At 38.2% G+C, this 26,194-nt stretch overlaps 4 protein-coding genes across 4 annotated transcripts; all 4 read right to left on the bottom strand.

Annotated features, from left to right (window-relative positions):
- Positions 1–469: 469 nt before the first annotated feature.
- LOC147559807 (uncharacterized) lies at positions 470–1,411 on the bottom strand. The gene has a single exon (XM_086659217.1). It carries the CDS (start codon positions 1,409–1,411, stop codon positions 470–472), a length of 942 nt encoding a protein of 313 aa, XP_086515343.1.
- Positions 1,412–5,562: 4,151 nt separating this feature from the next.
- On the bottom strand, positions 5,563–13,737 carry LOC147559808 (uncharacterized). The gene is made up of 2 exons (XM_086661748.1): positions 12,289–13,737; positions 5,563–5,951 (listed from the first exon to the last, which is right to left on the bottom strand). The coding sequence occupies exon 1, from the start codon at positions 13,735–13,737 to the stop codon at positions 12,313–12,315; it is 1,425 nt and encodes a 474-aa protein (XP_086517874.1). The 3' UTR covers positions 5,563–5,951; positions 12,289–12,312.
- Positions 13,738–15,371: 1,634 nt separating this feature from the next.
- Positions 15,372–20,293, bottom strand: LOC147559809 (linoleate 9S-lipoxygenase 6-like). The gene is made up of 9 exons (XM_086661749.1): positions 19,590–20,293; positions 19,114–19,394; positions 18,449–18,689; positions 17,575–17,913; positions 17,371–17,456; positions 17,172–17,261; positions 16,785–17,086; positions 16,412–16,675; positions 15,372–16,250 (listed from the first exon to the last, which is right to left on the bottom strand). The coding sequence occupies exons 1-9, from the start codon at positions 19,777–19,779 to the stop codon at positions 15,482–15,484; spliced, it is 2,562 nt and encodes an 853-aa protein (XP_086517875.1). The 5' UTR covers positions 19,780–20,293; the 3' UTR covers positions 15,372–15,481.
- A 121-nt stretch (positions 20,294–20,414) lies between these two features.
- On the bottom strand, positions 20,415–25,581 carry UNG (uracil dna glycosylase). Its single transcript, XM_086661750.1, has 7 exons — positions 24,850–25,581; positions 24,412–24,632; positions 23,532–23,690; positions 23,425–23,455; positions 22,144–22,279; positions 21,501–21,584; positions 20,415–20,851 (listed from the first exon to the last, which is right to left on the bottom strand). The coding sequence occupies exons 1-7, from the start codon at positions 25,175–25,177 to the stop codon at positions 20,785–20,787; spliced, it is 1,026 nt and encodes a 341-aa protein (XP_086517876.1). The 5' UTR covers positions 25,178–25,581; the 3' UTR covers positions 20,415–20,784.
- Positions 25,582–26,194: the final 613 nt, after the last annotated feature.

A 26,194-nucleotide genomic window follows, 5' to 3' on the forward strand; every position in this document is an offset into this window, starting at 1 on the left:
AGATGACCCATCCGACCGTTAGATGAAGGAACGGACGAAATCCCACCAGGTGCCCGACGCGGAAGTGACGCAGGTCGTTGGATCTATCTGATCCAACGCTGTTAGCTGCGTCCCAATGCTGTCCCGCTCAAACGGCCCCTGATCTAACTTGTCCGGTTAAACGATTTAGCCCCTAACTTAACTGATCTTCGTCCAAACTTTAAACTTGAATTTCTCATTCATCCGGAACCGGATTCAAGTGATTCTTAGCTCTAACTTGAAGAGCTCGACGAGACGAGCGCAATGACGCATTCCGTTTTTGAATTTGACGAGTCGGGTCGAGTCAAAATCGGCTCCGATTCCAACAATACGATAATTACCATGTTCAATGGGATTTGAATGTGGTGTAACAAATATCACTAATTTTTCTAATCACTTTTCTTATCTTTTTTTTGGGTAAAAATAGGACTTAGCCTATTAGTCTATTCATTCACGTTGCGTTAACAATAGATAACCTATCTCTTTGGATAGCTACAGCAATACAAGGTGGGGGGTGATTCCCTTCCCAAGTTTGAGTTACATTATTTGAATAACCAAATTTGGCTAGTTGATCACGAGCAATGAATTTAAAATTGGTATTCTCGAACAATCTCGCTTCTTCATGAATTTCTGTCATTATGTTCCTTATCTTCCATGTTGTACTTTCTAATTCGGTTTCACATGCTCTTATTATTCTGTATGCATCTCCTTTAATAGTGATGTCACTTTCTTGCCTTTGTTTTGCCATCTTAAGACCTAACTTAACGGCTTTTGCTTCAAATTCCATTGGATTATTGGAGCTAAACGTCTCCACCATTGCCGCCACCATATTGCCTCTCCCGTCACGCATTGTTGTTGCTGCTCCTCGTCTTTCAACAAAGGCTCCATCCACATTAATTTTGTCAGACCCTAATGGTGGTGGTTTCCATGCAACGTTTGTACTGTTTTCTTCTCTCATTTGAGTTGCTTCTTCTTCTTCTTCGTCATCTTTCTCTCCTTCCAAGTCTTTGAACATATTGATGGCAGCTGAAATTATGCTTTCACACCCTATCTTGCTAGTTTCAAAGACTAGTTTATTCCTTGCCTTCCAAAGAAACCACAGTAAGTATAGACCAATTTTCGCTCCCTCATCACTTATAGCATTTTCAAACCATTCTTTTATGACCTCTTGAATGTTTCTACTGTCATCAACTCGAAGTTCAAAAAGAGATTGAATCCACATTTCTTTTGCAAATCGACACGTCTTAAATAAATGATTAACATCTTCTTTTTCATTGCACATAGGCACATTTTTTGGTTCACTTTGATTAAATCGAGGTGATTTCACTTTTGTTGGTAAAGCATCTTGAAGTAGTCTCCGTATGAACATCTGAACTCTTGAAGCAATGTTCATATTCTTCCAATACTTAGAGCATCTCCAATGGGACACTCAATCTCTAACACTTAGATTGCCACATATGACTTTGTGAGTTTTTGTTAAAAAATCATCTTCAATGGAACACTCAATCTCTAACACTTAAAGTGCCACATGACTTTGTGAGTTTTTATTAAAAAACCATCTCCAATGGAACACTTTGTTAGACACTCTATTATGAAGTTGACACATTTATTATAGAGTGTCTAGAGAGAGAAACTCTAAAACTAGAGTGTCTCTTTCTAAGTGTCACTTTAAAATTTAAACCAACAAAAACCCTTTCTTTTCAACTACTTTTTCCATATTCAATTTAAAAGTGACATGTGTATTAAGTATAGAGATTTTAGATATCTCCATTGGAGACCAAACAAATTTAGAGTGTCTCTATATTGACACTAGGAAAAATAATCCTTATTTGACACTTGACAATTAGACTTTTAAAGTGTGTATTAGAGTGTCCTATTGGAGATGCTTTTAGTCCATGGAAATGCATCTATAACCGACCCGAAATTTGAACTCGATGGTTGTTCATTCTCTATCGTTTGGTGTAATGATTTTGCCGTGAAGTTTCCTTTTTCTGTGTATATCCAGACTACTTTATCTATAGTCTCTACTCCGCTCAAAGGTATCTTTAGAATCTCTCTAGCTGAATTTGTATCAAATACATCAAATATCAAATTGCTCTTCCATGCTCTGAGATCTTGGTCAATCAAATCTTTCACCTTATATAAATTCAAGTTTTCTTCTACATTCCTCATACTTCTTCCTGGTCTGAAGCCTTTTAACGATGGAACCCATAGATCATCCCATATTCTAATCTCTTCTCCATCACCTACTATGAAGCATCTACCTTGTTTAATATATTTCCGCATTTGAAGCATACTCTTCTATGTAGCTGTAGCTGATTTTTTATTTGAGTGTCTCCAAAAATCTTCATTTTTAATGTATTTTGCTTTAAGTAATTTCACCCACATTGCCTCTTTTTCTTCTAAAAATCTCCATAGCTTCCCAACTAAAGCCATGTTAACTTGCTTCATATCACGAATCCCCAATCCTCCATTCTTCATGTTTTTCTTTAGTCTCTGCCACCCGATATATTGCATTCTCTTTTGATTCGAGTCATGTCCCCATCAAAAAGCCCTCTAACATTTTTCAATTTCATATAGTGTTTTCTTTGGCACTAAATTTGTTGAGAGAAAGTAAACCAGTATCGTTGCTAACTCATTCTTCACTAATACAGTTCTCCCCGCATGTGATTGGGAATGTCTTTTCCACCCTGCCAATTTCAATGATATTTTTTCAATAAAACTCATATGACCTGCAAACGTACTTAGATTGAAGTAAGTAGTTTCCCAAGTATTTATCAGTGTTTTCCATCTCCATAACACCCATAATACTCCTGATATGATCATTCCTGTTCCCATTGCAATTCATGCTAAATTAAATGGAGGACATATGAGCTGACCAGAATAACTTGCATAGGTTTCTAGAATCTCCTTCAGTTGGTTAATATTATTATTTGTTGCTTGTCCAAAGAAGAAGAGGTCATGTGCAAACATCGAATGGCTCACCACTGGTGCAAATCTGTTTACTCTGAGGTCATTATATAACCTATTTACTTCAGCCTTCATCATTAACCTGCTCAACAATTCCGAACACGAAATAAAGAAGTACTGACTAAGAAGACATCCCTGTCTAAGTCCTCTTTCACTTCGGAAATTCCCTTTCAGTCTACAATTTATCAAAACAGAGAAGGATGGTGTTGTTACATAATTGATAATCAACTTATGTGTTTTGCCAGTAATACCAAATCTAGTTAACACCTCACCCAAGAAAGTCCAATTTACGCGGTCATAAGCTTTAGCCATGTCAACTTTTAGTGCAAAAGTGCCTGAAATAGATTTGGTTTGTTGTAAGAAGTGTACCGTTTCTTGAGCCACTATCAGGTTATCTATTATTTGCTTACCCGGAACAAAAGCATTTTGAACTGGCGATATTAACTCTAATAAACGTGGACTAACCCGCTTTGTTAATATCTTCGTAACCACTCTGTATAGCACGTTACATAATGCTATAGGTCTGGAATCTATTGGGTTTTCTGGATTTTGATTTTTTGGGATTAGTACTAAATGAGTGTGATTCAGATTACCTGGTAGTTTACCGGATTCAAATATGTTTTGGATTTGTCTCGTGACATCATCTCCAATTGTGCTCCAACACTTCTTGTAAAACAAAGTAAAAAAACCATCCGGTCCGGGCGCTTTATAAGAGTCCATTTCTTTAAGAGCCATCCATATTTCTTTTGTATTAGGTGGCGCTCCTAATATTCGACTTTCTTCCTCAGAAATTGCCTTCTCGTTAGAATTAAGTCAATAGGTAATGGTTGGACTGTCTACTCCCTTGAAGCCCTGAAAAAATGTTCAATAAGACGATTAGCGATTTTACCTGATCTGATGTCTAATTTTGGTCTTCAAGTTTGATGGCATTTATGTTATTTTTCCTTCTCCTATTTAGAACTGATATATGAAAGAATTTAGTGTTCCTGTCATTATCCTTTGTCCATCTTTTTTCTAATCTATGGAATCAATTTGTTGGTTACCTTTATAAGGTTTTGAAGTTTTGAAGTTTAAGAGTTAAGACCTATCTGATCTGTTTTTTCTCCCAAACATTATATCTATTCGATAAACAATACAAAAATACCTACTCTCATTTCTACAAAATTTCTCTCATAGTATACCCTCGCGCTACATCTATCATTTATTTCTGTTTTCAATCATTTCACATCCGGCTTTCAATTTATATTTAACTTTATTAATGGCCATATAGTTTTGGTAGCTGAATTCTACATAAATTTACTAAATTCTATTATTTATAATTGTAGTTAATTTTCCTATCATTTAAATCGACCTGTTCCTAAAAAAAAAATAGTTTGTTTTCACCTATTCTTTTTTCACATTGTTCTCTTTCAATAATTCTCTCTTATTTATTCCATATATCTTCAATAACGGTAGATCTTATATTTTATGATATTCATATTTTCTTTCGATATTTTAGCGAATTCTTTTTTTGTTGTATTATAAATGAAAGAAGCGCAAATTTCTCAAACGTATGATAATCATACTACAAGTTTGAAATTGGACTTTCACCGTGTTGAAGACACAGACTATGCCTAGTATATATATATATATATATATATATATATATATATATATATATATATATATATATATATATATTCATTTTAGGTGGACAAAGAGATCGGATCATTAAAACTTGCTACCAAATGGGACAATATTAAGAACTAAATGTGAGTCTGGTCTCCAATAAAAATTAAATGTGATATTTGTGCACGACTGAGGCGCCTTTAGAGCCCCTGTTAACTAAGCCATGGTGATGGTTGGCCAGGTTGGGGTAGTATGAGTCTCCATAATCTACTATGTAGTACTTGTATATTTTCTACTAGTCTTGTATACTATTATTGTTTTTGGAGAAAGAATTTGTGAGGTATAATCTCAATCCTTTAAGATAAATTTGAAGTGTATGGTCTTGAGTCTTGACCATTGAAGACGAGAGTACATTCTACAAAGATGAAGTACCTTATTTCTTTATTAATGCGAAGAAAATGCTTTTTTAGGCGTCCTTTAATCGTTTGATAGTTGGTATCAAAGTTAATGAACATAGAAAAATCATACATGCCGCCAGGACAAGAAGCAACTCTATGTCCATCACTTTGGACTTAGGTATCTTATTTCTTTCTCTTGCATGCCAAATGACTCAGCTATTTTACGTTTTATTGTCGTTTTCTCTTATTTTCTCCTTTCTTCTACACACAATATCCATCGATAAGAAAACCTGTTTTACTGGTTTAAGTAAAAAAGAAAACGTTGGGCAGAAATAAAATATTAGGGTAAAACATTGAGGAAATTTTGTTCTTCCAAATGAGAATATAGCTCTTCTTCTAATTGCAATTAAGAAGTAACTTATTCCACCCTCCCATAACAAAATTATGTTTCCGATGCTCTCCGTCCGTCAAACTCATCTCTTAAAGCTCACCGCATTTGCCACTCGAACTACCCAAATGTATCGGATTTTGATACTACATATGATATGAATTTCAAGACTTCCCCTTGTTTGGTTTTAACAAAACTTATCAATTAAAACAACAATTGAAAGTAAATAAACATGAAAACCACATTAACACAACAATTTTTACGTGGTTCAGCGATTTGCTTACATCCACACACAAATTCTTCCACTAATATTTTTGAATATATAAGAATAGGATATTTTGCCTAACAGCAAATGAAGGAAATCTTTCAACAACAAAAAGAAAATGAAGGAAATACTCTCAAGCAACTCCTAAAAAAAATCTAGGTTAGCTAGACTTGCAAAAACCATGGTAGAGTATGCCCCAAAGGGAACAAGCCATTTCACACACACCTCTAAGAAAAAATAGAGAAAAAAAAATGAAAATGGAGAAAACCAAAAAGACTCTCAAAACCAAGAAAACTATGTTAGACTACCCAATTATTTGGTGACGGAGGAAGTTTTTTTAGGAGAGAGAGACTCCCCAGTGACGTCAGCCCTCCCCTTTCCACTTCCCCCACTTCCAAGCTCAGAAACCCTAAGATCTCCCATCGGCAACCCTTTTGCTTCCGAATCCTTCTAAGATCCTGCCTCAAATCATCTCTGGTATTCATTTATCGTTCGTTCTAGGCTAATCACTACCTCAAGCTTGAGTGATTCGACCTCCTCCCAATAACACGAAGAGCTTCCTAAACCCTCCATCATCATTCTTGCATGCAGCTTGGTTGAGTCTCAGACGGTAACTTCGCCGTTGGTGGAGTGTCATCTCGTAGGTCATCAAACACAGACGTTCGGCAACCCCGAGAGTGATTGGAACACGCCTGATTCTCTCATTTAAGGTACGTCACCTCGAGCTACTGCGAATCTCTTGGTCTCCTTGACCATTTATTACTCTCTCTCTCCTCTCTCTCCTTCTGATTTATTACCTTTTGTCGTTTGGTTTTCCGAAGCTGGTTTTATTGCGCCTCCTCTTTTCCTTCTTGTTTGTTTTGTGCTTCTCGACTTGATGCTCGTCTTGTCCGACGAGTAGTTAGTGACGGGTGGTTGGCTCCCACCAATTACAGAGCATGCAATATGATCATTGCATGGTAGGTTTAGGCTTTACCCCCTTACCTCTCCTCCTTTTAAACCCCTTCCCCGACCCTCAACCTCCCTCATCTCCACTTCTTCTACTTCAAAGAATCCATAACAGAACCCTCTCTTTTCTCCTCTCCCTTCTTTCTTCTTTCCTCACCATCCTAGTTACCCTAACATCACCTTCTCCCTCGTCCCTGTCTCCCTCCCAACCCCTCATGGCCACTCACTTTGCTATCTCCCCTAGGGGTCACCTCTCTCTCCGCTACCAGAAACCCTCAGTTAACCACGAGCTTCAGGAGACAACGGAAGGCTGGGTAGCACGTTGGTGCTGCCCGGAAGAGGCTTCCTTAGCTCAACTGAGGCGTATGCTCTATCCCCTCTCGGTCTTTTTCAGGGACTGTTTTTACTCTAGTGTTGAAGGTCCGGTGAACACTTTCTTGATCAAACCCAAAAGCCTTTTCGTCCTTAATACCCTGAATGCTGGAAGACCCTGGATTATGAGGGGTCGTCTTCTCGTGCTCAAACAGGTGGTACTCCCACTGAATGAGGAAGTAGACGACCTATTCTTTGAGCCCATGTGGTGCACCCTCTACAAACTTCCCCTCTCCATCCAAAACAAAGAAGACTTGGATGTGATCTTTGAAAAGATGGGGAAGATCATTGAAATCAAACCCAGAAGCTTGGGCTTCATCAACAACAAGGTCATAAAAGTTCACTTTCTATATGATGTTCGCACACCACTCCTTGCTGTCATCAACCTTCTCTTTGCCGACAGAGAATGCTCCATTAATATTAGCTATCAAATATTTCCCGGAGCAATATGTCAATCATGTCGGATCATCGAACACCCTCTCGGCCATTGCCCAGAACCAGAACCAATCCCCAACTCCGATGACGAAGACGACTCCAGTTACGAGCCGATGGAGGACACAGAGGAAGACCATCAAAACCCTAGGCCAGAAGAACCTATTCTTCGGGCACCTCCACCATCACCAGTGAGGGCCCATAACCATGAAACCCTTCGGATTAACACCAGTGGAAAACGAGTTCGAACCAACTCCTCACCCCTCTCGATCAGTTCCTCAGAGGACTCACCCCCTTCATCCCGTATGCATGCCCGTTTGGTGGATGACATGGAAACCAGGCACCTTCTTGACCAATCCAATGCCATTTACCAAAGCTTGGAGATGATCAATGCTCATGAAGTGGTGGGGGCCTCTAGTCCACCCGTCTAGTCCAGCCTGTTTCCTTGTTTTTAGTTATTTTTCTGCTTTTGCTTGGTTGGTTGTTAGTTTTCTGTTTTTTGTCCTTTATTTTCTGTTAGTTATCTCCTGGTTCAGTTGCAAGAGTCTGGTCCCCTTTCGAGGGTGATAGTGTGGTGGCCTGGCCCCACCTTTTGTGCCTCTTGCGAAGTGAACCAGGACGTCCAGGTTTTGTAAGCGCCCCCACCGGGGTGCCGTTAGATTTATTTTGCTTTTAGTGGTTATTGTCTTTTTTGTTTCGGTTTAATCCTGTTGGTGCCTCTAGTCTTTCGTGTGCTTGTTGGTGGACCCTTCTTTTTCTTTCTCCCCGTCTCGCGGCAGTCCCCGGCCCTTGCTGTTTTTGGAGATGACCTCTTCTAGTCAAACCCTTTTGAGAAACCCGGGTTTCACCCTTCAAAACCTACCAAACCCGAGCCCCTTAACCATCCTGGCCTGGAATGTCCGGGGGTGTGGAGGCTTTTTAAACCGAAAACACCTCTGGCTTCTCCTCAAAGAACACAACCCTGACCTTCTTTTTCTGTCCGAGACAAAATGCATGAACATGAATCTGGACAAGCTCCTCAACCTTCATAATAGTTACAAGAAGGTAACAGTTGAACCAGTCAACAAAGCAGGGGGTCTAGCCCTCTTCTGGAAAACGGATATTGACCTCTCGATTATACAGACTTCACAAAACATGATTCACGTGTCCCTTCACTTTCAAGATCAGGCAAACAACCTACTCATCACCGGGTTTTATGGCTGCCCCTACAACAAAGACAAACAAAAACCCTGGGACATCCTTAAAGAAGTATCCTCAGCCCAACCCACTCCTTGGATTGTCATTGGTGACCTGAATACTATCATGTACCCGTCTGATAAAAGCGGTCCCCCTAAACCTATCCCTCCCTCGGCTAGGAAAATTGTGTCCAGCATTCAGGATATGGGCCTTCAGGACTTAGGCTTCAGCGGCCCACAATTCACTTGGTCCAATAGGCAATTCCATGGTACACTGATCCAAGAGCGTCTGGACAGAGCGCTCGCCAACTTGGACTGGCTTACTACTTACCCTTCCTCCAGCATCACTCACCTCCCAGGGGTGGGATCTGATCACCTACCTATTTTACTTACCACCCACTCCTCTTCTTTCTTGAGTGCAAAACCCTTCAAATTCCTAAGAACTTGGATGTCCCACCCACAATGTCAAGCCTTTATCCTCGATCACTGGTCCAGGGACAACTACTTGATTCAGCAGAAGCTTAACCAGCTAGCCATCAAACTTTCTCAGTGGAATAGAACGGTCTTTGGCCACATTGAGAAAAAAATCAAACACTTAACCACCCTGCTTCAGACTTCGAATACTCCTGTGGGTGTTCTTCAACTCACAACCCAGCTGGAGGAGGCCTACAACCTGCAGGAGAGTATCTGGAAGGAAAAATCCAGAGTAGCACATGTTCAGCTGGGAGATAGAAATACAAAATTCTTCCACGCCAAAGCAATTACCAGAAACCGGAAAAATCACATATCATACATCAAAAGAGATGACAATTCTTGGTGCTCGGATTCCCAGGAGATTTCTAATCTCTTCCTGACAAACCTTCGAAATATCTCAACCACGGCCCACCTACTCCCCACTAGCACTATCAAAAACCTTTTCACTACTCAGATTTCTGCTTCACAAAATCACCTCCTCATCCTATCTCCCAACGAGGAGGAAATCAAAGCTTCCACCTTCTCCCTGAAAACTGATGCTGCTCCAGGCCCGGATGGTTTTCCTCCCTTCTTTTACCAATCAAACTGGGAAACCGTCAAACCAGACATCCTTCAGCTGGTCAAAACTTTTTTCACCACAGCCACTTTACCTCCCGCAACAAACCACACCCACATCTGTCTCATACCTAAATCCAAAGCCCCTCAAACCACAGCTGATTTCAGACCTATCAGCCTACTAAATACAACCTATAAAATCATCACCAAAATCCTGGCAAACAGGCTGAAAACTACCCTCCCAGACATCATATCCCCCTTTCAGGCGGCTTATGTCCCCGGTCGCCAAATCACAGATAATATTATCATCAGTCAGGAAATCTCTCACTCCTTCAAGAATAAACGTGGATCGAAGGGCTTTTTTGGCTTGAAATTGGATATGTCCAAAGCCTTCGATCGGGTTGAATGGCATTATTTGGAAGACATTCTGGTTAACCTAGGATATGACACACAATGGATCAAAATGATACACGCCTGCATCTCCTCTTCCTCAATGGCAGTGCTTATCAATGGCAGACCGGGCCCAGCTTTTAATGTGACTAGAGGCTTAAGGCAGGGAGACCCACTGTCGCCTTTCCTGTTCGCCTTAGCCATGGAAGGCCTGAGTCGCCTGCTTGACTCTCCTGATAGTCCTCACAAATTCATCGGTTTTTCCACTGCTCGAGCCACCTTCAAGATAAACCACCTTCTCTTTGCTGACGACTGTATTATTTTCGGGAGGAACACTCTGGACAACATCTCCAACCTCATTTCCATCCTATCAGTATTCGGGTCCGAGTCGGGTCAAGTAATTAATTACAACAAATCGACCATCTTCTTCTCCAAAAATACTCACCCCAAATTCAAAAGGATCATCACCAAATCACTGAAAGTTCATCAAGCTTCGAATTTAGACAAGTACCTTGGAACCAAGCTGTTCATAGGGTCCCAAAAACAACAGACCTTCGAACCTCTGCTGGCTCAGATTCAGAATAAGTTGTCTAAGTGGCAAACTAACCTACTGTCACAAGCTGGCCGCACTGTAGTCATCTCGTCTATTACCGCGGCGGTTCCCCGATATCAGATGCAATGCTTTGCCATTCCCAAAGGCATCAGCAAACGCATAGAGACCATTCAACGGTCATTCTGGTGGGGAAAAACAAAATCCATTCACACTATTAACTGGGCATCAATCTGTCGTCCTCGCAATCTTGGCGGACTGGGACTTAGATTACCAGCCATCGACAATGCAGCTTTTCTATGTAAACTTGGCTGGCGACTTCTCAAATATCCTTCAGCACCCTGGGCTCAACTCCTAAAAGCAAAATACTACCCCAAAACGGATAAACCCACCCCCCCAAAACAAAATCACTCATGGGTCTGGAAATCGCTTGCCGAACCCATCGGAAACCTCTCAAAACTTATCTTCTGGAACATTAACCAAGGCACCAACATCAATATCTGGCAGGACTTCTGGATACCTAACCACCCTCCACCGCTACTCAACCTAAAAAATTGTCCCCTAAATACAGTTGATCAACTAATCGCCAATAATTCTTGGAAGAGAAACCTGCTGCAAAGATACTTCGACAAGGACATCGGCAACGCGATCCTTGGCATCAACCTTCACCCCTCGGAGGAGGATGAAATGGTATGGACACTCACAAACTCTGGGCAATTCACTATAAAATCTATGTATAGGCATCTTAGTTCTGACTCCGGAACTCCGGAAAAGGTAGATTGGGCATTCATATGGAACATTGGGACCATCCCCAGAATCAAACTTTTTCTTTGGAAATGCTGCACCAACAGCCTTCCGGTAAAAGACAAAATCGGTAGATACATTGGCAACGATCATACATGTGCCTTTTGCGACAATCGGGAAACTGTTACCCATATTCTTCTCCACTGCAACTTTGCACGGGCAATTTGGTTCTATTACAGCATAAAAACGGATGAGATTGGCTCCGTGCCGGAATGGATTACACATTGGGCCTCGTTGGAAGATGAAACGACCGAGCTTCTGGCAAAAATTATGTGGTTTATATGGAAAGCTAGATGCGAGAAAAGTTTCGGCAAGAAAAACATCCAGCCGACGCAGACTATCCGGCAAATCCAATGCTATATAACAAACATCCCTGAGCAATTTAGAGCTAAAAGGAAGGCAGACCCGCCTCAGTGGCAACCACCTCCACCACCTTTTCTCAAAATAAACGTGGACGCCTCTTTCAAAAACCACACTTCGCCGGCAGGCATCGGAAACATCATCCATGATGCAAACGGTGATTTCAGGATGGCTAGAGTGGATTGCATCAGGGGACAAACGGCGGAAGAATGCGAAAGCATAGCTATCCTTAGAGCTGTCACATGGGCGGAAGAGCTACATCTTCAACACATCATAATTGAAAGCGACAACAACAATCTGATAAGGCATATTCATGACAGAAACATAGCTATCAACTGGCAATCAGTATCTAACATCGAACAAATCAGAGCTCGAATAAACCACTTCGAGCAAATCCGATTTCAGTTCAGTCCGAGGAAAACGAATGGCCTGGCTGACGCTCTCGCGAAGTGGGGACGGAAACACAGGATTCCCAGAACGTGGCTCTCTATAGACAACATGAAGTGGGATCTTAATTTGTAGTGCTTTTGTTTGTATTTCTTCTTTCAACAAAAAAAAAAAAAAAAAAAAAAAAAAAAGACTACCCAATTATTTGCTAAAAATCATTAACAAGCCCGCTTTCGTTCTCTTTGCAATCCTTTGCGTTTTTTATGTGACAATCGTGAAATAATTGAGGAGTCAATCAATGCCTCTTCGAGGAAAAAGTTGTAATCTATGCCAAATTCTTCTTCAACCCCTTCGTGCCCATCGAATTCGTTCAGTCCAACCAATTTCTCAATTACGCCAAATTCTTCTTCAACCCCTTCGTGTCCATCGAATTCGTTCAGTCCTACCAATTTCTCAATCGAAAACTCATCTTTGGACACTAAGAAGTCCTTGAACTCTCCAAAAAATGCATAGTTCTCTCCATATTCAATAGGCTTATTTTTTATGAAATCTTCTGCAGCCGATATGCTTAACCTGCTAGAGTTAGGCATCGAATTATTCCTCGCCAATTTTCCGTTCACAATTTCTTTTTTCACTTTTAATTCAGTAGACACTATTGAGCTAGAATTGCGTAATAGCCTCTTCTTCGTTCCGACTTTTAACTCATTTTTTCGCTTATTATGTACGCTTAATCTGACCGATTTGGAACGAGACAACCCATTAGACTTTATGATCTTACCTTTATATTTTCGCGGGGAAATGCAAATAACCTCCCATTTAACATTAGGGTTCCAATCGAATTTACGATCGAGAGGCCAAAAAAGTGGTCCATCCACATCAATGTCGTCGAAATCATCACCCATTTTTGGTATATCTTCTAAAGTCGATTCACTTTGCATTAATAAGTCCTTTTTTTCTTCACCCGATGAAAATCCAACTCGAAAATCCAATAAATTTTTATTTGAAGAAGAGACCAAAGAACCCATTCTATTAAAATCGATAATCTGATAATTAAAGTCATTATTCGAACCCATAGACATTGAAGAACTGTCGAAAACGGAGCTCTCATTACCCAAATCAAATGACTTATTTTGTAAGAAAAAGTCATTTTTAGCTGAATTTAACAGCCAAAATACAACTTCCTTTGAATCTTCTTCTTCTTCGTCTTCCGAAACAAGATTTTCCGATTTTTCGTCGAGCACCAAACATGCTTCTTCAATAGGATTTATCTTAGACCCATCAAAAAAGTTATTTTCTTGACACAACATTGGACTAATAGAATTATCGGATTTTTCGATATAGCTATAATTGGATAAATAAGGAGAATCACTATCTAAACACATAAACATAAAATTATCATTCTTACCCAAACCTTTTTCGTCGATATATCTTCCTTTTTTTGGTTTTTTATGGCCGATAATCGTCTCACCGTCTTCTCGATATCTTGACGATTCATTTTTTGATCTTGACGATTTACGACGATATGGATTATAACGATCAGTCGATCGAAAAAATGTGGTAGTTAGCTTCCTTGAAGAAACATTTGGAGATGTTTCCTTGACAATATCATAAGATGAGCTCTCTAGTTGTTGTCTAGTGGCCATTGGTATGTTGAAAAAGTATAAGTCATGGTGTATTTAACTTAGGTTTATTGAGCCAACTAAAAGAATAATAAAACATTTGGTAAAGAATAACTGAAAATGGTTTGCCAAGATTGGTGGTTAAGATAGAGTGATAGAGGTTTTAGGGTTATTTTACAAAGAGTTGTTGATAAGTTTGGGGTTTGCAAAACAACCCCAATTTTTACTAGGGTCAATTTTTTGTGACCTCATATTATGGCCATTTGGCCTCCATTTTTTACAAATAGTGCCCGTTCAACTTCCGAACTAGTGAGCTTTTAATTATCTCTTTGTTTCTTTCTAAATTTCTCTGTTATTTCTCTAATACTTTTTACATATGAAGAGAGAAAATAAGAGAAGAAAAGAGAGAGGGTGTCGATCCTTTCTCTCAACTGGTTTACAGAAAAGATTGAGAGAGCTCTCTTTCTCTTTTATTATAGACCGAGAGGGTGATTGGTGACATTTTTATAGATTTACAAGAGAGAGGGTCTTCTCTCTTTAGTTATGGAATATTTGGGACTTGGGAGACATATAAGAAAATTATCTCTATTACCCCTTTGTCTAGGTCTTCTCTTCCCTCACTGTTCATAATAATTTGCGAGAGATGAAAGGGCAAAAATTGGGTTTCGAGAAATAACTTAACAACAAAATAAGGTGCCATTTGGCAACAATCAGCATATCGTTTGGAGTTATATCCGACTAGATCATAATATGAGGGGCCAAATGAGAATTACTCCTTTTTGATAGGCAGGTATTGAGGCGGGCAGGAACTTGGGTTGAATAGTTCAAATATCTGACCTTCACAAGAGTGGTGGCCTAACACAAATAATGTTGGAGGAATGGAATATAAATATACCATTACTCTCTCTCTCTCTCTCTCTCATTCTATATATATATATATATATAATCGTAAGCTCATACTTGAGTAGGACTTGGACTTAAGCTCAATTGACCTTTTGTGTTCAATGTACCTACTACAATTAATAATATAATATTAATAATATTATTTAGATTGTCAATAAGATAAAAATAAGGATTATTAGAAATATAAAAGACTTACTAGACCAATAGTTAGGTTACACCTTCCTCACACACTACTTTTTTTCATAAAAATCTTGAGTTTATATCAAGAATATATGCTATTGCAAAGAAAAGACAGGCAAAGTAAGAAATCAGTGCGTGCGACCCACGATGGAAGTCGTCTATTATACTTCCCAACATTCTCTGTAAATTAGTCCCTTTTCGACTATTAGTTAGACACCTGAACTTTCAAGTCTCAACAATAGTAAATAAATCCTAATCATTGACAACTAAACTAGATACTACTTATAAATTTACCTTATTCATAAGTTGATGACATAGTTTTCAATGAATATCAAGTACAAGATGATCTAAGAAGTAATTAACAAGTTAATTAATAAGAAAAACAAATAAAGTTAATTAATAAGAAGATATGTCATGTTATATATGTAGAACAATACGTAGTATAGCTAAGATTTAGGGTTTAGTGTTAAACTTTTCAGAATCCTACGTGTTGAGGACTCAGTGTGGTTGTACTAGTTTAACCCTCAGAGATATCTAAAAGTTTGCGGGTTTTAACTGATCGTTGTGTCGTTCGATTAAATCAGATTAAAGCTCATTACGTAAATATTAACTCAAAATGAGAATACAAAGGAACACCACTAATAATACATGTTTTTTCAAAATCACACAACAAATATTTCAAAACCTAAATAGACACACTATTAGGAATGCCCTTCCCAGTAAGTCCACCTTTAAAAGTCACATTTGAAGTATCAGGGTACAAAAGTGTATAAGGTATTCTTGCTGGGCCTAACCTGTTCTTGAGTTTAGGATTTTTATTCTTACCCACAATCTTCTTCTCAATCTCCATTAAACTCTCTCCAAACTTTTCGAAACTCCGGCGAACTTCCTCATTATCCGACCATTCCGACATGGATCTTTGCCCTAAATACATCTCATCAGATGTATGCCTTGACAATATCTCCAACAATGCTATTCCAATACTCATTTCCATTCTTTCAGGCAACATTTTCAAGAAATACTTATCTGGGTCTCTAAGAAACTCACCATACTCGAACGTACCTTCACTCGGTATGAATTTTCGACATAATGCAGGTCGATTTGGTGGGTAACCTGCGTACCCATATTGGCCGAAATTTAACGAAGCGTGAAGAGCGGATGATATCCAAATAAGGGTAGTTAGTGCTTCGACGAGGTCGAAAATTGATGACATTTTGTACCACCATGGCTCATTGCATTTATCACCATGACCTACATTTTTTATTTCAGACCACCATGACTGAATTTCTATGTCAAATGCAACATCTTCATCACTTGTATAGAAGACTGAGCAAAAATCTTTCACCCAAGTCTTTATAGCTACCCAAATTTCTAGCCCATCCGATCCGTAAGGATAATCTTCGAAGAGAAGTTGGACACCCGATGGGCTTTTCGTGTCTTCTATTGCTAACCGCCTGAAAACATTTCAAAATGGGTTCACAGAGGAAGTTTGTTTTCGCTAAGAAAATATCAAATTTATGTGTTGATGGGAAGTGAATGCGTAAAGTGCTTAACATTATACCTATAATGTATAAGTATATGATTGTTTTAGGTCAAAGAAAAACAAGTAAAATACCTTTTGAGGAGATCAGCAGGGAGGGATTGTTCGTCAAATCTCCAATCTTTATAAAGCATAGATGACAACTCCATAGAGACTTTACCAGTAAACAATGACTTCTCTAAACCACCCCCAGCATTTAGAACTATACTTCTAGCCAAAGCATTTATATGCATTGTGTCTTTAAAATGTGGTTCTAATAATCGATGAATTGGGTGCATTGCGCTTAATTGCCTTCTTGTTGCTATTATAAATGGCTCAACCACCGCGTGTGTTTTCAACCTACGTAAAACAAACAGAATTACATTCAGTGGCGTGGCTGAGAATTTGAGAGTCCAGTGTGAAACGCTAAAAGAAGCTCTTTCTACAAGATTCTAGCAATGTATATTACCAATGGCTGATTAATTGATGATAACCGGAGTCGTTAACTGCGACATGTGTTTTAGCAAGCTGCCACAATGCTGCTTCAGTACCATGAGTTGATGGAAGAAAAACCCTATTGATTTCTTCATCTTCTTCTTCTTCAGAAGGCAAGCTAAGTTCTATGACAAGTGGTTTTAATGTAGAGTCATCCTTTAGAAATAAAAGTGTTCTTGATGCATAAACACAAACACCCTCTCTGTTTATTTTGTTCAAAAATGGCATCAAATGGTCATGGTGATCCAAGATGAATATCCTCCATTGTTGCATGGCCTTCCATTTGTTAACAAATAATCACACATTATATTCATATATATAGTGAAATTAAGTATGAAAGAAAAGATGAAAGTTCACTTACCATTTCAATGGTTAGACCATCTAGATCATGGGCTATGTGTGAAGCCCTTATTTTACTTCTCTTGCCTGTCTGGCTTTCCGGTGGGAATCGCTATAAAGAAATAAATAAAAATATTAGTTGTTTGAAAATAGTCCCGCATGAACAAAGAGAAGTCATGTGTCTACTCCTCGAGCACTTAGATTCCGTGTGGGCTAATTACCTGCAAGCATTGGATTACTGCTGGATTAAGTCCCGCAAGCATTTCACGTGCGAATTCAACATCGTCTTTCCATGCAAACTCGTTCGCTGAAAAGAATTCGTACGCAAATAACAAACAAAACGTCTTCCCAATTCGTGTTTTTTCGATTTCTTCTTTAAAGTTCATATAAGTAGTACCTGAAATTGAAGTGGTAAAAAGAATTACCTGAAATAATTTGAGGAATTGGAAATTTGATAGAATTTTCCTTGGAAATCTTATGAATTTGTTTAGAGAGCTCTTCGGGGAATAAACTCTTCAATTTCTCAGTCATCCATCCTTCTAAAAATCGGTTTCGATTGTTGGCAAAGATTTCTTTTATCTCGGCGAACGACTCAAAATTAGAACTAGAAGTCTGTTGAAATATCGCTTTTGCTTCTGGTACAACAAAATGTACAATTGCTCGAATCGAATTCGATATAAACTCTGACATTTTCATTGGGTTGAATCGCTCTTCAGGAGGAACATAAATATCAAATATTCCTGGTCGACTCTCCGTTAAATTATCTAAAATATAATACATTGTTATTGTTAGTAGCAATTATATAGTTAGGTTGTGTTTTTTGGGTTCATGAACACAAAATGAGCCTGTGGCAATTGAGCACTTTACACTGTTACAGTGTTGTGTGTTTATCAGAGTCCAACATGCACCCAGACGTGCATGTACCGAAGTATCCATTCCTACAACATCTAGGATCAACAAAGATGACTTTAATTCGCACCTGCAAGACGGTGCAGAAATAGATACCTAGGTACATGACGTTTGGATGTATGCTCGACCCAATGCAAACACAACTCTATGGAGGGTTCGACCACGACAGGTACATTGCCACGTTATATATTATAGCTCTGTGAGAATAGTCTCACGTGGAAGAAGGGCTATCTAGCAACCAAACATATAATGTCTAGGTTCTCTCCACTCATTGCCAATTGGTTATGAGTTTGATGACCACAAACTTAACACGTTGTGTGTTCATCAATGCGTTGGTTCTACAAGATGAGACGGTATGGCGCGAGGACACTCTAGAGACTGAGAGAGAACCTTGAGTGGTACGAGGGCGCCCTGTTCTTCCCCTACGAGGGTAAGGGTAGGTTTGTGATCCACCAAGAACAGGGCGTGAAAGTTGAAGGTTTTTATCAGGATTCCCAAGATCATTATACAAGTCATACTCATATACTCTCTCCCATTTCTTCCTTTCTCCCATTCCATCTCCTTGTAACTTGATCATTTCTTCTTTTCTCAACTCCATTAATGCTTTTGGTGTTTTATTTGGAAGATAACTCTGCATCAAAATTGTACAATAAACTATGAATATAGATAAATTTTCAAGGTTGCTACATGGTCCCAAAACCGTGTCGTAAAATGGCCTGAATGCTGAAGTAGCATGTTCGTTTTCCACTCTAGGCATATGACATGCTAGCTATAGAGCCATTCTCGGATATGATTACTCTTAATCATTTTCACTTCATTTTATCGAAGTATAGACTTTAGTTGAAGTTTTTTCGCACATACTTATATTACGTGTTTACATCTGTTTAAAGAGTAATCTAGTTCAGTTTGCTCGGTTTGGTTCAACCGAAAATTCTATCAGTTTCAGTCGGTCCAATATGGTTTCTTTTGATCTAAACCTCGACGTCTGCAAATCGTGTCTACACCTTTTGAAATTGGTAATAAAGAATTGTTATTTTAATATTTACAAAACTTACAGTGTTGGAGAAGAAGGTGGAGTAAGATTTAGTCTTACTAAATGGATAGACCCACGAATTGCATTCGAACCGAATAACCCTATTACCCGGACCTTCGATTGTTACAAAGTAGACGAAGAACTCTTGTTTATTCCGGTTCTTTATAATTAAAGCACCCGGGATTCCAAATTCAGGTTCGATATAGAACTTCAATTTGTAAGTTTTGGTGCTGATACCATTGTGATCCGAGTTCTTGCCCTTCTTAAATCGGGCTTTTTCACTAAGTTTTCCTCTACCCGTTTCTGTCACAACAATAATAATAACGGTATTATTTAAATAACATTATGACATTTACCACTTGTTATAATGATATTTTTTCGCAAAATGAAACGAGTTATAGTAGAAAAATATTAGTGAATTCACCACAACAGAAATGTGACAAAATTTTGAACTTTTCTCAATCAAATTCCAAAATGAAAATGGTGAGACTGACAAACCTGGATCAATTTGGGTACTACTATAGAGTCTAACAGATCCCAATTTCCCTGGACCCGAATAACCAAGGTTATGAAGAACGATAACTTTTCCTGTAACGACGCGTAAATGGGTGGCTGCACGTGGGCGCAACCGATTAGTAACATGAGAATTCAAGCATTTTGGAAGGTTAAAACCCACTTCATGACTCATTTTGTTGCTCAATGATCTCCTCTCTTCTCTATAGTTCTCTGAGTAACCTTTTCTTTATAAGGTTTTCTTGAAGAACTTCAGGTATGCTTGGTTATCAAGAAAGATGGGAATCTGATTTTGTGTTTAATTATTGTTTAGAGATGGCAAAAATAAGAAAGGGAGAGGTACTTGGCTTTCTGTTTAGTTCTGCACCAGATTCCATTAACTTTTCAAACTTGTTTTTTTCCATATTTTGGAACCAATGTTTGAATAATTAAAATTGAGCCAAAAGAAATGGTCATTGTATTGATAAATATCATGAAAAATATAAACTGTAAAAAAATGTTTAAAAACAATATGATAAAAAAAACGACAAATATATGAGCCGTAAAGATCGCAAGAAAAAGGTTAAAACAATATGATAAACAAATGATTTTCTAAAAACTAATTTTACTCGGGATTTTCACAGTCATTTGATTCACGGGCTATCAAGAAATAGTTGATAAAAGTATATGATCAAAGTGATACCACATCCGCTCCAAATAAAATTAGAATAAAATTCTCAATTCGATAAGCAACAAACAAACTGGTAAACCACGGTAGAGAATTTGTCCCGGAGTAATATTGCCTGAATTGTTAAAATGGAACAAGAACCATAAACACTTCACTACTAGATTCCAAATTAAATTGGGTGTTCAATCTCATAATGACTTGAGCATATATGTAAACTAAAATATATGGCGTGTTTACAAAATGGCGGTACGCTGTGAAGGCAATATTCACATACCACCTGCACCAAAAGACAGTAACCTAGTTTCGGGAGATAACCCAACAGTAACCTTGTTATTTACAAGAAGTTTCGAGCAACATCCATAACTAAAAGTGGATAACCCATCTATAAATAAGTAGCATATACTTACTGATCGAAGTAAATTCAAAGGCCACTTCATGCTTTCTTAAGTTGATAGCAAGCAGAAAGTTCTTCACACAGAAAAACTGGTTTGGAATGTGAATCGGAGGTAGAAGTTAGAGCTGCCAATTGATGGGAGTGATCCCTAATCGTTCGAGGATCTCATTTGTTTTTGAGAAGTGCCTGAGTCAAAATGCCCCAAAAATGTATTAAATAAGAGAAAATTAAATGTTCCGTAAGATCAAACTGAAAAACGTTAGAAGATTCTAGTTTTTGAGGAGCATACGTGCAGGTCTTCTATGTTTCGGAAAGTCACTTCGCCTGGGTATAATATGAAACTTTTATGTGGCATTTATGTGCACATAGTCGTGTTACAACCATAAAGTAACACTAGGTAAATGTTTTTTCGGTTGTAATACAACAAAGTTTAAACCAGAAGTAGATGTTGTTAGTAAGAAAAAACTAACCTAATAAGCAAACATAACAAACAAATTTGTAATTTTGTATATCAGTATTCCTTCTTTCGTCTTTTCCACTCACTAGTCACTATATCAGAAACATTGTAGCAGTACGAGACAGGGATAGTCGTGTCAATGTTACCTAAAGTTTTATGATCCTAAGAATGATAAGTAGAAAAATGATAATTAGGAGGCAGCAACCAGACTTGGGTAGTGATATCCTAATAGGTCTCTTGCTACAAGCATACGTACGTCGGGATGGCTTCACCAAACTTGAACAGCTTAAAAGTCCTTAAATCTCTTTCATGGAGTCTTAATATATAGTTTTCTAATTCTAAGGAGTTAAGTGCTTCCGATAATTTAAAAATGCCAACCTGCATCCGAAGAAACCCCTGTGTGCTGATAAACCAGAGGGATGAGCAGCTTTCAGAATATGGTGCTTTGACTCGTCAATTAATCTGCATAATATTAGAATCAGTAAGTAGAATAAAATAACAAACAAAAATTACCAAAGTTGGTGCACAAATGTAACACACAAATTAAGAAACGAGAAATTTTTTCCTTAAATAGAATGTAAAGTCGTCATATAATTGGAAAAACCAAAACAAACTGTCCTCCCAAGATTCAACCTGTACCTCACTAGTGGGTGGTGAACTCATTCTACACTCATGTAGGTCAACTAAAATGAAAATTGTAATTAAAAGGTATGGTATGATTTTCCAAGCGCCGGCATTGTAGTGAAAGTCTCATTGACGCGTAATTAAATGAATCATGATATTGATTTTATGAATAAATCCTTCAATAAATGTTTTGGGAAGGAGTTTTATGAGTGAAAACTCAATTGGCTGGTCTGGTTATGATGCTGTATTGGTGATGCTTGTCTGTGCAAAAACAAGCAAAGGGTCCACAGAGAAGGATACGACTCTATATATTAGTTGTATCCTGTCTTTGTTGTTCTTTTTCAAATTTTAACAGCTTTATTTTCCTGGAAATTCATCAAACTAATTTGAAGCTTACTTTGACTTTTCTTGAGCATAATTCCCCCAGAGAAGGAAAACAACTCCACTTTTTCTTTGTGAAATAGTTCGAATTACTGCATCAGTAAATGGTTCCCAACCTTTTTTGGCATGGGAGTTAGCCTGGTGGTTTCTAACTGAAAAGGAAAATAACGACAAGAATGAATAACAAAAATAAAATAATAAACCAGATCTGGATAAACGCTTGATTATACAATAAGAAATCATACCCAAATTTGAAATCTTACAAGCACCAATCGTTGGTCTTAATGGTTACCAAGCCCCGTGATTTTGACATGTTAGGCCTTCTACTAAACTAGGATGGTCTACTTGGTAGCTCAACTAGCATGGTTTTTGGATGAAGAAGTTATGGAAAAGAAATTTCCGGTTCAGTCAGCAAATAGAGGTCAAGTGTCAAATTGCTCCCACTTCTATAACCCCTTCCTATTTACTAAGCTCAAATATGCTGGTGCTTTGAAGCTTTCCAGCAGAAGGTTTTTGTTTTCTCACATTGTAGGAACACAATATTTGACATTAATAAAAAGAAGTGGGTAATGCAGTTAGCTCTATGGTATCAGAACTCAAAGACATCCACTATCATAACTGACTTTCATAAGTTATCACTATAACAATAAAAAATGAGCTAAGATTGGAGAGGCCATTTCCTGGTAGGCTTGTACATGCAATTTTTAGAAAACTCAATGCTGGTTGTATTCAAAGCTGAACTGGCTGTAGGTGGGAAAGAACTTCAAAGGCGTAGTAAAAGAGTGAAGCATAATGAGTACAACTATGACAGTCATAGATTAATGAATGAATTAAACCGAACTCGAGCCAAGTTTTAACTCAAGTAAATAGAAAACAACAGCCAAGTAGCCAACTCAAATTGTTTGGAGATAGATAAAATGCAGAATTACTAGAACAAACTACAATAAAATTGGAAACAAATGGGACTTAGTAAAGAACACTGAATTTGGAAATCAAGGGGAACTTGTACGAAGAATCATGAAAAAGGCCCTCCAGTTTATTATGACGAACTACAAAACCTACCGATGTTTTCCCTCATAAAATTAAAAAATAAACAAAAGTAAATAGCAAACAAACTATCCTAAACGAGTTTAAACCATATAAGCTCATCAATTAAAAGATTCCCAGGAAAAAGAATGAAAGTAATAATTTCAAGAGAATCACCTTAGAAAACTAAATATCATGAATCATCGAATTATGACTTTGGGAAGCAAATAGAATTAATTTGTAGTGAAAGCATGACACAGTTGACACTTACCAGTAAGTACAGCGTTGAGCAATAGAACACCCTACAATAGCAAAATATTTCAGATAAAAACCTTTCTCTACAATGAACATCATCAATATATGTGTAATATACTTTACCTGCAAAGCCCAACGTTCCAAATTCCCATGGGGAGGAATGGAACAGCCCAAGTCTTGTTTAAGTTCCTTAAATATATTTACCAGACTAGAAGGAACCTTAATCCCCTCTGGTACTGAAAACGAGAGGCCCATTGCTTGACCAGGTCCATGATAAGGATCCTAAAAAGGGAATGAACAAATTATAATTTCAACTATTTCTTTTGTTATAAAATAAAAAACATCAAGCACAAGTTCCTTGGTACTGAACATTGTTGATACAGAATCACAGATAGAGAGCTTCTCGGATCCATAGTAGAACAGACGATAAACATTAAAACATAAAAGGCAGAGAAAGTCCTTGCAGCGGGCCAGATAAGGGTCTCTCGTGGTTAGAGATTAAACAATACCCAACTCTAATGTCACATACTAAATACTACGTGGTACTCTTAGGATTAGTTTCCACAAACCTGGTAGGCTAAAAAGCCCTAACAAGTTTGATTTTTGTCTACATATACACAAGGAAACGTGACAGATTGATCCTTACATGGTAAATTAACAATGCTGAACCCAACCTCTATCTGTTTTAACCAAAGAAAAGATAGGGTAACCGAAAATGAGCTGCAGATGGCTTGATTTTTGCCAAGTCGAATCCATGTGAGAAGGACGTGTGTCCAATAAGCTAGTTCTCCTCTAAACCAACAGATATTGACTTGTGTGTGTAATGCCTACTATGGGTCCGAAAGAACGTGATTTCTTGCAGTCATATATCATTTTCAGTACATAAATAATTACCAATGGATGGACATAGATATTCAGAATACCCAGGTTTGTAGTGCCATCAAATGAGAAGAAATTACCAGGATAGAAGAATTTAAAAGACTATTAACAAAAAAATTGATACCTGACCAATGATCACTGCCTTCACTCTATCAAATGAGGTGGAGTTAAGAGCATTGAAGATCAAATGTGGAGGTGGGTAAATGGGGACACTTCCAGACATTTCTCTCTCTACAAACATACATAAATTCTTTGCATAAGGTTTTTGAAGCTCTCCAGAAAGAGCTTCTAACCATGTCTCCTCAACCAAAAGCTCTTCCAGTTTCACAAACCCTAGTCCTTCATCTGAGAAGAAAAACCAAAACAACTAAATCACTATCTAGGTAAAATAAAAGATCAAAATATAAAGAACAGAACAAGAAAAAAAGTCCCAAGATATAACTTTTCTTTTTTTGAAGTTAAAACCCTAGAAACTATCCAAATGAAAAAGTATTGTACAAGGTAAAAGAGTAAACCCCTATTAAAAACCCTAGAGAAAACCCCAAGATATTATTGAAAGTACCTTTCGACTTAGAGACTCTCTCAGTACAGATTTTACGATTTTGTTTCGCTATTGCAGAAGATTTGTTATATTCGATCCTGGTTTTCTGCTCGAGAGTGAGACTAGAAGCATCATCAGTGATTTTGTCATCGTCGAATGTGTTGTTGTTGTTCTCTGATTTAGAGAGAGAAGAAATGGTGGTGGTATTGGGAACTAGGGTTTCAGAAACTTTCAAACGCTTAGAAGGGGTGAAGAAATCAGTTAGGGTTTTGGAAGAAGCCATTAATAATAAAGTTGGAGAGAAGAATAAAGAGGTGCGGAGTGAATGGCAGATGAAAGGTGGTGTCATCTTTATGGAGGTGGTCTGAACAAGTAGTAGTACGATCCTTCAACTGTTTTGGCGGGAAAATAAACTTTAGCGGTATATCAACGGATCACTTCTCGATTTAGTGGCCCCGTTTTTTTTCTGTCCGGCCGTACTGTCACAGCTGACATAGCATATGCTCATCTTGTCCCATGTGAGACTATTCTCACACGACCGACCGCTCACGCGTGGCGTGATTGATCTACGCTGTTTTCTTTTTTTTAGTGACACGAAACACGTGTGACTTTTAAGCCTATCACGTGTGGGTCTTCCATCGTCAATAGAGAGTTCGCCTGTGATTGTTTTCTTCGATTTCCTCTTCTTCTTTCTCTTATATATCTTTTCTTTCTTTTTTTAGCTTCTTCTTTCTCCTTTTCTTTTTCTTCTTCATTTTCTTCAAATTTTCTCTCTTCTTTTGTACGTTCCTGGGGGGTGGGTTGACAATTGACTTGTCAAGTCAAGAAGATTGATGCGTAGGGTTTGTTTGTGTAATTACGGTTGCCTACAACTTTCATTAGAATTCTTGTAGACACCTCACTTCCAATGCACTGTTCTTACAATTTATGGCAAAATTTTGCGTAGAGTTGTTTATTTGGTTTGAAACTTTGAATCTAAAGCCGTCCCATTTTTTGTCCTTCGCATGGGTCATGTCGAGTTGTTAATAGTGTTTTTCTATTATGGGTTATTTCCCTAATGGCCTCCAACTTTGTGACCAGCTTCCCGCCTGGCCCCCTACTTTACGAGAAATACCCATATGGCCCCCTTCCGTTATAACACCGTTATTCTCTCTCCTTCCATTTCTTTTCTCTCTCCTCCAACATGTTTTCTCTCTCTGCCACCTCGTTAAAACCAGCCAACTCATCATCTTCTCCGGGAAGGTCGCCGGCCGACCAATTTTCCGGCCGGCGACCTTTAAACCTAAAAAAAAAAAAAAATATTATTTCATCTCTCCTCTCTCTCTCTAAAAAAAAAACATTTTTTTTACCTCCTCTCTCTCTCTCT

The sequence above is a fragment of the Eschscholzia californica genome, unplaced genomic scaffold (genome assembly GCF_041429995.1).
Source record: "Eschscholzia californica isolate CP2 unplaced genomic scaffold, dmEscCali1.0.p SCAF_2, whole genome shotgun sequence".
Lineage (NCBI taxonomy): Eukaryota > Viridiplantae > Streptophyta > Magnoliopsida > Ranunculales > Papaveraceae > Eschscholzia > Eschscholzia californica.

What these genes read in the sequence shown, in the direction of transcription:
- LOC147559807 (XM_086659217.1), bottom strand. Translation starts at nt 1,411, where the DNA reads ATGAACATTGCTTCAAGAGTTCAGATGTTCATACGGAGACTACTTCAA.
- LOC147559808 (XM_086661748.1), bottom strand. Translation starts at nt 13,737, where the DNA reads ATGGCCACTAGACAACAACTAGAGAGCTCATCTTATGATATTGTCAAG.
- LOC147559809 (XM_086661749.1), bottom strand. Translation starts at nt 19,779, where the DNA reads ATGAGTCATGAAGTGGGTTTTAACCTTCCAAAATGCTTGAATTCTCAT. An exon ending in AATTCCTCAAATTATTTCAG is followed by an intron (nt 17,457 to 17,574) that starts GTAATTCTTTTT and finishes AATTCTTTTCAG; the next exon opens with CGAACGAGTTTGCATGGAAA. An exon ending in CAGTAATCCAATGCTTGCAG is followed by an intron (nt 17,262 to 17,370) that starts GTAATTAGCCCA and finishes ATTTCTTTATAG; the next exon opens with CGATTCCCACCGGAAAGCCA.
- UNG (XM_086661750.1), bottom strand. Translation starts at nt 25,177, where the DNA reads ATGACACCACCTTTCATCTGCCATTCACTCCGCACCTCTTTATTCTTC. An exon ending in GCTCAACGCTGTACTTACTG is followed by an intron (nt 22,280 to 23,424) that starts GTAAGTGTCAAC and finishes TTTCCTTTTCAG; the next exon opens with TTAGAAACCACCAGGCTAAC. An exon ending in AGGGGTTTCTTCGGATGCAG is followed by an intron (nt 20,852 to 21,500) that starts GTTGGCATTTTT and finishes ATTTTGACTCAG; the next exon opens with GCACTTCTCAAAAACAAATG.